Source organism: Miniopterus schreibersii, assembly GCF_964146895.1.
Source record: "Miniopterus schreibersii genome assembly, chromosome: 13".
In the NCBI taxonomy this organism is placed as follows: domain Eukaryota; kingdom Metazoa; phylum Chordata; class Mammalia; order Chiroptera; family Miniopteridae; genus Miniopterus; species Miniopterus schreibersii.
The window spans coordinates 30758837-30773031 of NC_138113.1; the positions used below are offsets into that span (position 1 = coordinate 30758837).

Here is a 14195-nt window from a genome sequence, read left to right on the forward strand (position 1 = left end):
TGAGATTTCTCCATACTGTTGTATGTATTAATAATTTGCTTTTTTTCTTATTGAGTAGTACTCCATTGTATAACTAGATCATAATTCACATATCCATTCTCTTATTAATAGACACTAGGGCTTCCGGGCTGTAGCCACCACAAATATAGTTGCTATAGACATTCTCACACAAGTCCTTCTAAGGACATGTTCTTCCTGAGGGATGGAATTGCTGGGTCATAGGACAGATGCATATTCAGTTTTATAAAAAGCTGACAAATGGTCCCAACCATTTTGTACTTCTACCAGTAATGTACAAGACTTCCAGCCATTCCACATCCTTCCCAACATTTGGCGGCGTCAGTCTTTTTTAGCCATTCCAACATGTGTATATTAGTATTTCATGGTGAGTCTGATTATCACTTACCTGATGACTAGTGATTTTGAGCAACTTTTCATGTGCTAAATGCCCGTTCATATATCTTCTTTTGTGAATTGTCTTTTCAAGTGTTTTGATCCATTTTTATTTAGTCAATTGTCTTTTTATTACTGAGTCATAAGAATTCCATGTATAATTTACATATACATCTCCTGTCCTATCTTTACATGTATAGTGAAAATGCCAGTCATCCTACAGAACTGTTGCATGATCACAGAAACTCCTCATGTTGCTTTATAATAATACCCCCCATCATTATGATTTTGTTGTTTTGAGCATGTCCTCTATATCAGACTATGTAGTATGTAACTGGTTGAGATGGGCTTTATTTCACTCACCATAATGTCCGTGAGATCTATCCATGTTTTGCATGTGTAAATAGTTCATTCCTTTTCATTGCTAAGTAGTATTCTGAAGTATGAATCTAGTTTTGAAGAACATGTGAGTTTCCAGTTTTTTGCCTTTCACCATTTTAGTATGGTAGGTTTTTGGTAGCTGTTCTTTATCAAGTTGATGATATTTCTAGTGTACTCAGCATTATGAAATGGGTGTTGAATTCTGTTAAATGCCTTTTCTGTATCAGTTAATATCGTGATTTTTAATCTTTATACTACTAACATGGTGATGACATTGATTAGTGTTTGAATATTGAACTAGTCTTTCATTTCTCAAATCAATCCCTCTTGGTCATGGTTTACTATTTTCATGTGTTGTTGGATTCAATTTGCTGGTATTTTGTTGAGGACTTTTGCACCTGTTCATGAGGAATATTTACCTGTAGTTTTCTTTTTATTCTCCACTGTCTTTGTCTGGTTTTGATATCAGGGTAATACTGGCTTTGTAACGTGAGCTGAGAAGTTTTCCTTCTAATTTCTAGAAGAGAATGAGTAGAATTGGTGGTGTTTCTTTTTTAGAGAATTCTCCAGTTAACCACCTGGGCCTAAAGATTTCTTTTACTTTTTAGCTAGGAATTAAATTTCTTTACAAAGACTGTGCAAATGATCTATTTCAAGAGTTGGCAAAATTTTCTGTAAAGAGCCAAATAGAAAATAGGTTTTATAGGTCCTGCGGTCTCTGTCACACTATTCAACTCTGCATTATAGCATGAAAGCATCATAACACAATCCGTAAACAAATGAGTATAGCTGCTCCCAACAAAACTTTATTTATGGCACTGAAATTTGAATTCCATATAATTTTCAGGTCTCACAAATTTTTTCCTACCATTTAAAAATGTAGCCCAGCCAGAGTGGCTCAGTGGTTGAGCGTTGACCAGTGATTCAGTAGATCACAATTAGATTCCTGGTCAAGGCACATGCCCGGGTTGTGGGCTTGATCCCTGGTGGGGGGTTTGCAGGAGGCAGCCGATCAATTACTCTCTCATCACTGATGTTTTTCTCTCTCTCTCTCTCCCCCTCCCCCTTCCTCTTTCAGAAATCAATAAAGATATATATTTTTTTAAATGTTAAAACTATTCTTAGTTGGTAGGCTCTATGAAAACAGGTAGTGCGCGAGATATGGCCTTCTGACCAGTTTACTCTCCTATTTCATCTTGAGTTGTTTTTGATAATTTGTGGTTTTCTAAAAATTGGGCCATTTCACCTAAGCTGTCATATTTTTATGTTTAGAATTATTCATAGTATTCCCTTATTTAAATCCTTTAAATACTGTGGAATTTGTAGTAGAATTTCTTTCTAGCTATGGTTGTTTTTCTCTTTTTTTAATTTTTTTTTGGTCAGGTTATCAATTCTATTGGTCTTTTTGCAGAACCAGCTTTTGTTTGTTTGATTTTTCCCTATTTTTCTGTTGTCAATTTCATTGATTTCTGCTCTTGGATTTATTTTCTCTTTTTCTAGTTTCCTGAAGTGGAAATTTAAGTCTCAATTATTGAATTAAGACTTTTCTTCTTTTCCAATATAGGTATTTAGTATTATAGATTTCCCTTCCTAGCACTGTGTTAACCACGTCTCACATATTTTGATATATTTTCATTCAGTTCAATATATTTTTAAGTTTCTCTTTGACCCATTCAGAAGTGTTTTTAAATTTTCAAATGGTTGGCGATTTCCTTTTTTTTTCAGATTGATTTTGGTTTATTTTCATTTTCTTTTTCTAGTTTAGGTGGATGGTTTAACTATTGATACGAACCCTTCATTTTTTCTAATATAAGCATTTAATGCTATAAATGTCCTGCTAAGCCCCAGTCGCATCCTATGAATCCTTACATATTGTATTTTTATTTTGTTTAGTTCAAGACATTTTGTACTTTTTCTTGAGACTTCTTTTGTGATGCCTTGGTTATTAGGTATTTCTGTTATCTGTTATTGATCTCTAACTTATATTGTCTGAGAACATACTTTATATAATTTTAAATTTGTTAAGGTTTATTTTATGACCCAGGATAATTGTCTATCTTGGTGAATGTTCCAGTTGCAATTGAAAAGAATAGCTATTTCTCCTGTTTTGGGGTGGAGTACTCTAATAATCAGTCAGATCCCATTGGTTTTTGGTGTCATTAATTCTTTTATAGCTTTGCTGATTTTCTCAAGGAGTTCTACTAATTACTGAGGACAAGGTTTTCTAGTTAGGAGGATGTAGGGTGCTGCCTCTTTGCTGTCATTTGCTTAATGCATAGCAGTGATGGGTCAATAGGGCTCCTTCCCATAGTACTTGACAGTTGATGTCTCTTTGCTGATGTTTGCTTGACACAGGTTGGGCATGGTCAGTAGGACTCTACTGCACAGTCTCTACAGTGTCTGGTGGGGTGCAGGAGAGGCACTGCCTCCTTCTGCCTGTGTTCGTGCAGGAAAGGAGAGTCTCCAGAGTACCTCGTGGGGAGGGCAGTCTGGGAATGGCGAACATGGCTTTCATCATTTCTGTAACACCCGGTGGGACAGGGTACTGCCTTATTAGTGTGGGGATGGCTGATAGGGCTCCACTTGTCTGTCTCCTTAGTGGTCCTCGGTTTGTACAGGGTAGTGATGCTTGACAAGGCTCCACCCCAGTTACCAAAGCACCTGGTGGGAAGTGGGAGAGGTACAGTTTATTTCATGGTTTTCACCTAGAGTAGAACAGGTATAGTCAGGATCCTGTCCTATAATCCTGCCATTCCCCTGGTCCATTGCTTAGAGAGAGCAGGGTTTTTGGACCTTTTTTGGTCTGTGCATATTGTTTTCAAGTTGCAGGCTGCTTAATGGCGAGGATGGTATACATAAGATGAACCAAAAAGAGGGAGTTTGAGGGTGAGACTCATGGCTAGGTCATTCCTCATGTCCCGAGTTCTCTATCCAATCTGCCTTCTACTATACAACTTTCAGAATGTTCTATCCATTGCTTTTTGTTCAAAATCTTTGGTTGTAATTAGCAAGAAATGTAACTTAGAACACTCTTACTCTGTCTTGTCTGTTAACAGATGCCCCTTACCTTCATTTTGAAGGCTTCATTGGATATGGAATTTTTCGTTCTGAACCTTAAAAATGTTTCCCTTTTTGGGTGTGTTTTTTTTCTAAGAAGTTAGCAATTTTTCTTACTGATCCTGGATATAATGTATCTTTACATTATATTCTGGCTGCTTTTAAGATTTGTTTTTTTATCTTTGGTTTCTTAGTGTTGGCTGTCTTGTGTTTATTCTGCTCGGGTTCATTTAGCTTCTTTTATCATTGGGTTGATATTTGTCATCAAACTGAAGAAGTTTCAGCTATGATTTCTTTGATTTGTTTCCTGCCTTAATCCCTTTTAACTTCTTCTGAGAGCCAACTATATGCAGATTAGAATGCTTTACCTTTTCTAACAGATAACTGAAGCTCTGTTCATTTTTCAAATCAGTCTTTTATCTTGCTGTATTTCGGTTTGGATATTGTTTTGCTGGGCCTGTCATTGATTGTCAAATTAGCTGTTAAATCTAGCCAGTGAATTTTTCATGTCATATTTTTGAGTTTTAGAAGTGTGTTATATTTCCCAAGTCTCTGCTGAGACCCTCTTCTGTTCACTAATTATGTTTAATTTTTCCTTTAAGTCTTTGAACATATTTATGTAGATGTTTTATTGTTGTCTGATAATTCTACCATCTGGGTCATATCTGAATCTATTTCGGTCAAATTTTCCTGCTTATGTGTAGTAGAGTTTTACTGAACATTCTAGATGCTAAGTTCTTGAGATTCCAGGTTTTATTAAAGAGTGTTGAATTTTGTCTTGGTAGGCAGTTAATTTACTGGTAAATATCTTTAAGTTGTAGCCTTTCTAGGGTCTGGGTTATTCTCCCTTCCTCAACAATCACAGCCTTGTTTATTTCCTATGACTCGTAAGTTGCTACATGTATTTTGCCCAGCCTCATTGTTTATTCCACGGTTTTCACAGCAGGAGGGGAAGTCTAATACCCATTACTCATGACCAGAACTACAAGGGGTGCTCATATTTTTCATAGCTTCCTAATTGATTCTAATGTGCACTCAAGGCTAATAACTGCTCATAATGCATGGTTTCCTGATATCATCACTATTGGCATATTGGGTGAGGATATTTGTTGTTAGGGACTGTTATGTACATTGTAGGCCACTATCCCTGGCCTTTATCCAATAGATGCCAATAGTACCTCTTCCCAGTTGTGACAACCCAAAATGTATCCAGAAATTGCTAAATGGCCCCGTGGGACAACCACTGGTTGAGAACCACTGTCCTTGCAGAATAATTATTGCATACCTTAAGTCTCCTGAATGAGGTCTGCATCTTAACAAGACCCCAAAATGATTTGTATGCTTTTTGGTGTTTGAAAAAGAATGCCATAGACCAGGGGCCAGCAAATTTTTCTTAAGCCTAAAATATGTACTATTTGGACCTTTAAGGTCCAGTCAGAACAATTCAGCATTGTTGCTGTAGTGTAAAAGCAGCCATGGATAATATGTAAAATAATGGGGTGTGGCTGTGTTCCAATAAAATTTATTCACAAAACAGGCAGCTAGCCAGTGAGCCACACTTTTCTAACCTAAGCGATAAACTATCCCAATCAGATCTCTCAATAAAGTGAAGACAACTGGTGGTTAAATCCTTTGATGAGTACCTTCGCATTTGATATCGTTTGTTGCTTAAAGAGATGTATAGGTTAAACACTTGTTTAGTAGCTTGACTTCTTATCTAGGCGGGGATACTGCCTAAGTTAGCTTACTGGTGGCTCTCAGCCTTCAGAAATATTTGATTTGGTGGCAAATTTCTTTTTCTTTGTGAAGAACAATAATATATTATTGGCCCAGTGAAATAACTATTCACTTATTTTGCCTTAGCAAATTCAGCTGCCAGAGCTTTAGGAAAATGGCCTTAGTGTGACTTTAATGTTAGAGCTGTTTCGGGTTCGTTCTCCTGCGGGCCAGACCACGTTCCACGTCCTCAGCCACGGCACGAGGGTTTCTCTTGGCCGCGCCTCTGGGCAGATTTTGTTGTACGCTCCTAGGCATTCAGCTTCGACATTATAAAACTTTAATTTGTAGAGACAGCCTGTCTGTTTCCTTCTTTGCTAGGAGATAAGAGTGGGCATCTTTCCCTAGATCAACATTCTGGACAAATAGAATTTTAACCAGCTGTCTTCTTGAGGCCTGTTATGGGAAGAGGTCAACCTCCGGAGTCCAGGCAGGAGGCTGCAGGGTCAGGTGGCAGCCAGTCCACTCAGTGAGTGTGCGCAGCCATCTCGCTCCCCTAGAATCACTATATTAATAACCAGAAAGCTTTCTAAGTAGGACTGCCTGACACCCATAAGATTAAATGTTTTTCTGTCTTGCCAAGAAAATTAAGTTTTCATATTCTATCTTATTTTTGGATTATAAGTTAAGAGATGACTTACTTACTGGTTTAAAAGAACCAATCAAATTAACCAGATTTGACTGATGCTGGTAAGTACTTTATAAACTCCTAAAATCCAGGATCTAAAAATAACTTATCAGGTAAAATAAACACACAAAAACTTATTTAGCATTCTTACAGAGCACACACATAAATACTTGATAACTCAAATCTCACACACTGTATATGTATTTTCCCATAGGAAAGCACAAGACGACGACAAAAATATCGTGAGTCGCAAGAATTTTTGAATGAAGTAAAAAGTTCTCCACAAAAAGACAGCTTTATGCAGTTCCCAGACTCATTTTATGAACCCCATCCAGATAAATTCAACAAGTCAAGACATCCATCGTGGTACGCATGCACTGCTTCAGCTGGTATGCAAGTCACAGACTTAGAAAGTTCTACAGGATTTTGGCCTGTAATTTCCCAGTTTACCCTTAGTGAAGAGACAAAGGCAGATGTATATTATTATGGCTTCACCATTCTTTGTCTTTTGACGTTAGTAGGTCTTGCTTTATATTTTCTTTGAAGATAGCAAAATCATTTTGATAGTTCTTAAAGTTCCAGTTCTTCACAGAAACGTTTCATTCTTATTTCAGGGCTTCCTCCCAGACATTTTCAAGGTAATTGGCTTATAAAAAGAGAATACGTTTTAAACAAAGTAAGTTTGTGAACATTCCAAAAAAAAAATGCTGTATACTAGAAATGGTGTCATGATACAGTTTGGAAAATACTTTTCTGAAGTTTCAGATTACAGAGAAAATTAAAATGTTATTTATCGGGACAATTTACCTTACAGAAACTTTTCTTTTTTAAATACATGTTAATGTCTCAAAAAGTTTTAGATAAGCTGATATATGGATATCTTCTAAAACACATAACTAAAAGCTAAGGACATTTTATGAAATGTGATTAACTGCTTACCTTACTACAATACGGACATTCACCAAATAAGATGTTAAAACTCTGTCTACTTGTCTGTAGTCCTCTCAACCACTGAAGTTGTTTAAAAGAGAAGATAAAGGAAGCAATGTTAGCATGATTAGATACTCCGGAAATAATTTTTCTTTTTGAATGCATCATATTTTTATTCCAGAAGATTTACCTTCTTAATTTTCTTTTGCAAGATGAGTATGGGGAACATTTTCTGACCCAGTACCGGACTGTGTGTGTGCTGAATAACCAGGGGAAACCAGCATGGTTTTCAGGGCCTATACAAACTGGTGTTCAACCAAATTGTGGGCCCATTAGAGTCTGATGAAAACTATTCACCATTTCTACCCTGAAATACACAAAAATAATGCCTACAGGTCTAGGGGTTCACAGATCTACCTAAATCCATTAGTCACAAATGAAGAACTAAGGCTGTGAAAAATACCATAGGCCTTGAAAATTTAGGTCTTAATTCTGGTGTTAATCACCAATAGTGGGTTAATTCTCAACCATTAATTACAAGCATGATACAGTTCATTTTTAAAAATTAAATGAATCTATATAAGACTTTCTTTGTATTCTATACCCAGAAGTACAACTGCCGAGTTATGGGGTATATGTATATACACACACACACAGAGGCACATACATATTAAATAGTGCTAGATTATTTTCTAGACTACCTCCACTAGTATACCCTCCCACTAGCAGTTACTGAGGATTTCTTTGCCCTCAAATCTCTGCCAATTGTTTAATGTATCCAGATTTCTACATTTCTTAGTCTAATAAGTATTAAGTGATACATCAGTATTTTAATAGGCATTTCTCTGAATACTACGTTTGAAGACTACTTAGTATACTAGTTCACTTTTTTGGCTCTTATCCTCCCAACGTTCATATCCTTTACATATTTTTTACTTTTATTCCTGTATTTTTATTGTTGAATTATAAGAAATTACATATATTTTAGATATTAATCCCTCATTAGTTTTAGGCACTGCAAAGAAATTCTTGTATTTTATCATCTAAAAAAATTAAATGAATATTCATTATTATAAAAGAAAGCACGTTTCCTTAAGAGTATCTCTATAATTAGAACTGATATTTTATGATTTTATATAAGGTAAACGGACATCTCTACCTCAACTCTCCCTTGTTAAAATACAGGTAGCACCAACTACTATATCTAATCACAAAAATCAGGTAGGTATACTAGGGAAGACTTAGAAAATTGAAAGCACCATACAACTGCAAGGTGTTTTGTATATCGGTGCACATGTACTTTATCGTATGTCAACTGTGCCCTAAGACGAATGCTTCGCAGAACAAATGACTAGAGATAGGAATAAAAGCAGACTTCACATATAGTAAATAAAATGTCACTGAGAGTGCTGTGAGATACTCACATCATAAAACGTGTTCTCAATATCAAAAGGAAGATTATTACATTTATTCTATACTTAAATCTAGCCTGAAAAGTAACAGATGTTCCATAGTGCTAGTTCCTCTTCACCTCACTGTCACCACTACTCCCAACTGGATGAGTCTACAGTTTGCATGTGGTTACACGAGGTATTTACTGAAAGACTGCAATGTACTGTCAGTTTATGTGTCACTAGTAGTTCATGAATGTATTCTGGACACGTCTTCACTCATGAGAAAACATGATGAAGAAATGAAGCACATGGACATCTGAATGAACTAGTAATGCAGGAGCTAAGGGCAAAACAGAAGATCATTTTGAAATAGATTTTATAGTCTATTTCAACTAGGCACCCTTCCTATGCTGTGTTAGCTGAAAAAAGTCTTGCTCATGTTATTTTACCTCATATAAGCATATCTGATGGAAAGGCTGTCCACACTGGGAATTATCACACACTTGGTCAGGAATGGCACCATCAAGTTGATAGGCATAACAAATTCCACAATCCATAGAAAAATCCTTCAAAAGAAAATAAATATTTAAAGTGTATGTGTTTAAAACATACAGGATAAGAGAGAATGAATAATATGGTATAGACAATACTAAATGTCTGTAATTACAGTTTTTATAAAGGTAACTATATTATAGAAAATAGCCACATTACTATTTAACACTTAAGAAAAGCTGTTTGTATGAGTGCTCCCTTTTTTCATCCAATACATTATACATACAGATATATAAAAAACAGATTCTATTTTTGCCTCACAAGATGTTTGGGTTTAAGTAATTTTCCCATATTGTACATCAATATACACTAGTATGTAAAAACAGAAACTGGTATCACTGGTGATTACTAACCAGCAGTCTACAATTTAGCAGCTTTGTCAAAAATCAATCCTAAGTTTATTTGCAATGTAGTGGTGTGTATTCAATTTTGAAAAACCGTAATGCCACCCTTCACAAACACTTATATTAAGCTCATCAGAACTTCATCTCAATCATCCAGAAGCAGATAGTATAGAAAATCCAAACACCTCATTAGCTACTTTGGACCCTTCCTCCTATTTTTAATAAATAAAGATGTTTGTCATTAATCAATTTACTGTCACAAAGACCATGAAAAAGTACACTTATAACCACCAATCAAAGGTTAACAAGTTCTTTGGTGCAACTTGCTTGCAGTTTAAAAGTCTGTTATAATATTCTTCCAATTTCCTCACTTTCAGCCTTATTTTCCTCTGGTACCTAAAAGAACATTTAATTTTCATTATGCAATGCTGTTTGGAATATCAAAGCAAAGAAAAAACTTACAGATTTTTCCAGGATAGCACGAGCTGGAAAATCAATTTCTAAGACATCTTTCAAATTCTGTAATAGAGTATTTTCTGGATCCCTGAAAGCATGAAAAAAAATTTTTTAATTAAATTTGTAAAATCACAGAAAAGTAACAATTCTATTGCAAAGATACCTACCATAAATGTATGTTTCTGCTCAGCTTAATTCCCAGAGGTTTCACCACTTCAGATATTTAAATAAAAAAAAGTTTAATAATTTAGGGGTTGCTGTTCTCATTTTGTAAAATGGCACAGAATTTGTTTCTAAGTTACTCTGATATATAACACTATTAGTTTTAGATGTACAACATTATGATCTGGTATATGTATATATTGTGAAATGGTTACTACAAGTTAACATCCATCACCACACGTAATTACAGATTTTTTTTCTTATGATGAAAACTTTTAAGATCTCACAGTAACTTTCAAATACAGTATTGTTAACTAACAATACAGTATTGTTAACTAACAGTACAGTATTGTTAACTATAGAATTTGTTTAACTACTTGAATAGAAAATTAATTAAAACCACAAAAGTACACAGTTCAAAATGATGAGACATTTTCATTTAAAATAATTACCATTAATATTTTATAATAATACTTTAACAGTAGTAGACAAGGATTTTATGATTCTGTTAAAACATTTAAATCTGAGATCTCACACCATGGTCAGCTCCAAGAAAGCAGCACTCGGGAAGCATAGTAGGGTGCCTGGGGTCCACCTCCACATGTACTGAAGCATTATTCCCTAGAGTAAAAGAATATTAAAGTTTTTACAAAAAATAAGTGAATATCTGGCTGGGTGCTTACTTCATTATATACACAAGGGAAGAGTAACCAAGTGCTTTATAAATGTGTCATAAACGTCAATATATCACTATATTATAAAAAGTAAATTTTGAAATTATAATTGTGGCTAAAAATTTGGGGACCCTAAATTTCAAAAAACAGAGTCAATCCATAAGTTAATATAATTAATTTAGATTAGGATCCTGGTCAGAATCCTATTAAAGTTTAAATAAAAGGTTTTATGGAATGATAAAGATCTTTAATATAAAAAATTCACAAATCAAAAATTTAAGAAATTTTTAAATTACTTTGCATGACTTTCTTGGAAAGAAATAGAAATATGGTCAAATATATAGACAAATACAATAAATGGTAAAAAATAAACATGTTTAAGATTTGAGTTTTATGAAGGTTTATAATAATACTTTCTGAATTCTTTCGCTCCATGTGAAGTTTTCCTCTGTAACTTAAAGGATTTAATTCCTATTAAATTTAAAACAGTTTATTTAGTGAAAACAAATAACCTTGCTTGCACAATCTATGAAAAAGTTACTTTTATTTGGCACTAGATTCTTTTATAAATTTTAACTGTACTAGAGTACTGAACAAACTTCAGAAATTTTACTATTTTTAAGGTGCACAGTATAATTGTTTAAAGTCTATTTAAATTTCATTTTTATGGTAAAAATGTCTTGATAAATTCTATATACTATAGTTTATAAACCTTTGGCTAAGGTTGACAACAATATAAACAGAGTTACTACAGATCTGGCAAAAAGGTAACCAAGTAAAATAAATGACTATAAGTCATTCATTGAGAAAGACAAAAAGGGAACTTGTAATCTCAATTGTTAATACATTCTTTATCATAAACACAAATTCCATATTAGCCTTTGGCAAAGTCATCTAATGACTCCAGAAAATACTTTCACTTAACAATGGCTATATTAACTAATCTTTTAATTAATTTGCTGAAAACTTGGTCTTAAAAAGGCAAATCAGTGCCTAAAGAGGGGGAAAGCACCTAAAAGGTAAGCAGAGAGAAGAGAAAATGAATGAAAACCAGGCTGTTTTTGCTGAACAATGAGAAATAGGATAAGAAGTATATTTAATCATATAACCTGATAAAAATAATTATTTTAATGATGACATGAAGATAAGTTATTACACTTCTTTGAAGAAAATATTTTCATTCTTAATATTTACTTGTTCACAGATATACCAAAATTTGGTTAATTATTCCAAATTAAATACTGTTGGACTTTAACAAACTGGGTAACAATATCATTTGTAGAACTGCTGTACAATTATACTTCCTCTTCTAATAACATGTCACTATTTTCCCCCCAGATAATCTAGTATGCCTAGGTAAAAACTATAAAAATTGCTCACTAACGAATATGATTCACATCAGAAATTCAAAATATCCTTTGGGATATATGATTTGAAACAACATATCTATTTGGGCTAGGAAAAAGGGGAGGAAAGATATAAATAGGTATCTTCTAACCACCCAACTAACAGTATTTAGTGTGAACTCAACTATGGTTTAAAACATCTACAATCTTGAGAGAGGCAGAACTTGGAAACTGTTTTGCTTGCTCGTAATGAAACACTTAAAACAATCATTTTATAGTAAAGAATATGGTGATATTTAAAGGATATTTATAGTTATATATAACATCTTTTCCATTTATTTCATATATTTATAATGGCAATACTTCAAATATATTATTATTTTGTGCCTTGTGTTTACTCTTCAGTGGCATGCATGGACCATTTCAGGTTCTTTCATTCTCTGTATTTTTTTCCAGAAAATATTTCCAGATTTGTTCACACTCATCTTCTCTAGCTTCAAGGATGAAGACTTCATTATTTCTGACATAGTTCTTTTTCCTAAATAATGTAAGTTTCGAAAAACCTGTTCCACTATTTCTGTGCTAATTAAAAGCTAATTTAACACCATCTTTGAATGCCGCTTCCATCGGATTATCACCTTTTATAATGAGACACTGCCCTTTCCCCCAGAGATATTTACATTTAAATACATTGTAATAAAAAAAAGTTTTAATAGTTTACTTCATGCAGAAAAGTCTGACCTAAGAGTCCAATGTTATCTTTAGATTCATTTTCCTAAGTAATACAAAATATAATCAAACACCTTAAAAAGAAAAAAGCCCTCCTGAATCCTCTTTTTCCCCACCTACTGCAATTCTGCGTGTGGTTGCACTCCGTGTAGGTTTTTCTGGCTCAAGTACCCAAGTCTTCTCATCGATTTCATCCATAACATCCCAGAATGTCTTCAGTGATTCCAATGCTGCCAAAAACTGGCTATGAATGCTTATTATGGAGCTCTGTAAAAGACAGATGAAAGCTGAATAAGTTATATGGCACTATCAATTGCAGATAGTCTTTCACTTAAAACCCAATTTAGAAATTTTAAGCCGTTTTATTTCAGCTTGACCTAGACTTTAGTAAACAAGAGTCAACTCGCCACACCTCTTCACCTCCATCAATATTAACAGAATTCCTTTGTCATTGGACTATGCAATTCTCAAGAAAGAATGGCTTTTTTCCTAAATGGTGATGGAAAAGAAAGAAAATAAACCATATTTATGATGAATTTTGTATTATATGTATGACAGTAGTTACTAATACAAGAAGATGTGTATGTACAACTTTACTAATGTATATTATATATTGGGCATAGTGTACACAATTTTATAATGAAAATATTTTCATTTTTGCTGTACTTATCTAGTTAAATGCAGTACTGTTTGTGACTTGATTAAATTACTTTTAAACATTATGGATAAATAACTTTTCAGACTTAATTAGGCAAAAAGTATAAAAGGTTTTACACTTAAAAAAAAAAAATCAAACAAATTACAAGAAGATTTCTTTTAATGTTAAACTTTTAGCCAATCTCTGAATTCAGTATTTTAGACATTAGTCCTTTATAGGAGGTAAGTACATTTTCACTAAGCAATAAGAACTAAAGCCATCACTGATTTAACAAATCAATTTATATTTCAAACAAAGTCAAAAGTTTCTCATAAAATAATGTAATATGTTTAAAAATTACTTACTAAATACTTTCATATAAAAAGGAATCAAATCTAAAACAGTTTTAAAAAGAAGGATTTTGTTTCAAAAAAGGAAAACATAAAAAGTCACTGAAAATACTACAAATGCATTCATCCAAAATAACTGATAGAAGCCAACAACGCAAGAATATCATACTCCCTGGGTAAGATGAAAGGAAAGCACTCCTTTCCTCAAACTGTTGTTTGTACTATGAACTTAAAGAAAGCCCACTTCATTTCATCACTTCAGTTGGGGTTTACACTTAGAAGAATTCGTGGCTCAGGTTCACAGAGCTAGTTTCAACTCCTCTAACCTTCTATACATGGAAGTTTAAGTGTAGGAACTAGAGTTTAATGTCTGAAAGAACCTTTTA

General features: G+C 33.8%; 2 protein-coding genes across 16 annotated transcripts in view; one reads left to right on the forward strand and one right to left on the reverse strand.

Annotated features, from left to right (window-relative positions):
- The window catches only part of VRK2 (VRK serine/threonine kinase 2), a 70873-nt gene extending 57329 nt beyond the window's left edge, over nucleotides 1–13544 (forward strand). For 4 of the 11 annotated variants that reach the window (XM_081156361.1, XM_081156360.1, XM_081156359.1 and 1 more), the window contains exons 13-14: nucleotides 6450–6601; nucleotides 12550–13544. In XM_081156361.1, coding sequence (XP_081012487.1) covers nucleotides 6450–6601; nucleotide 12550 — 153 coding nt within the window. In that variant the 3' untranslated portion in view covers nucleotides 12551–13544. Of the gene's footprint in view, nucleotides 1–6449; nucleotides 7038–12549 lie in introns of those variants that run through there. The other 7 variants (XM_081156353.1, XM_081156354.1, XM_081156351.1 and 4 more) reach the window with 2 other exon arrangements.
- FANCL (FA complementation group L) overlaps nucleotides 1–14195 on the reverse strand; it is a 65067-nt gene that overhangs the window by 12291 nt on the left and 38581 nt on the right. For 3 of the 5 annotated variants that reach the window (XM_081156365.1, XM_081156364.1, XM_081156363.1), the window contains 6 exons: nucleotides 12939–13089; nucleotides 10611–10694; nucleotides 10079–10124; nucleotides 9918–9999; nucleotides 9009–9125; nucleotides 7175–7246 (listed from right to left, as the gene is read on the reverse strand). In XM_081156365.1, coding sequence (XP_081012491.1) covers nucleotides 7175–7246; nucleotides 9009–9125; nucleotides 9918–9999; nucleotides 10079–10124; nucleotides 10611–10694; nucleotides 12939–13089 — 552 coding nt within the window. Of the gene's footprint in view, nucleotides 1–6477; nucleotides 6882–7174; nucleotides 7247–9008; nucleotides 9126–9917; nucleotides 10000–10078; nucleotides 10125–10610; nucleotides 10695–12938; nucleotides 13129–14195 lie in introns of those variants that run through there. The other 2 variants (XM_081156366.1, XM_081156362.1) reach the window with 2 other exon arrangements.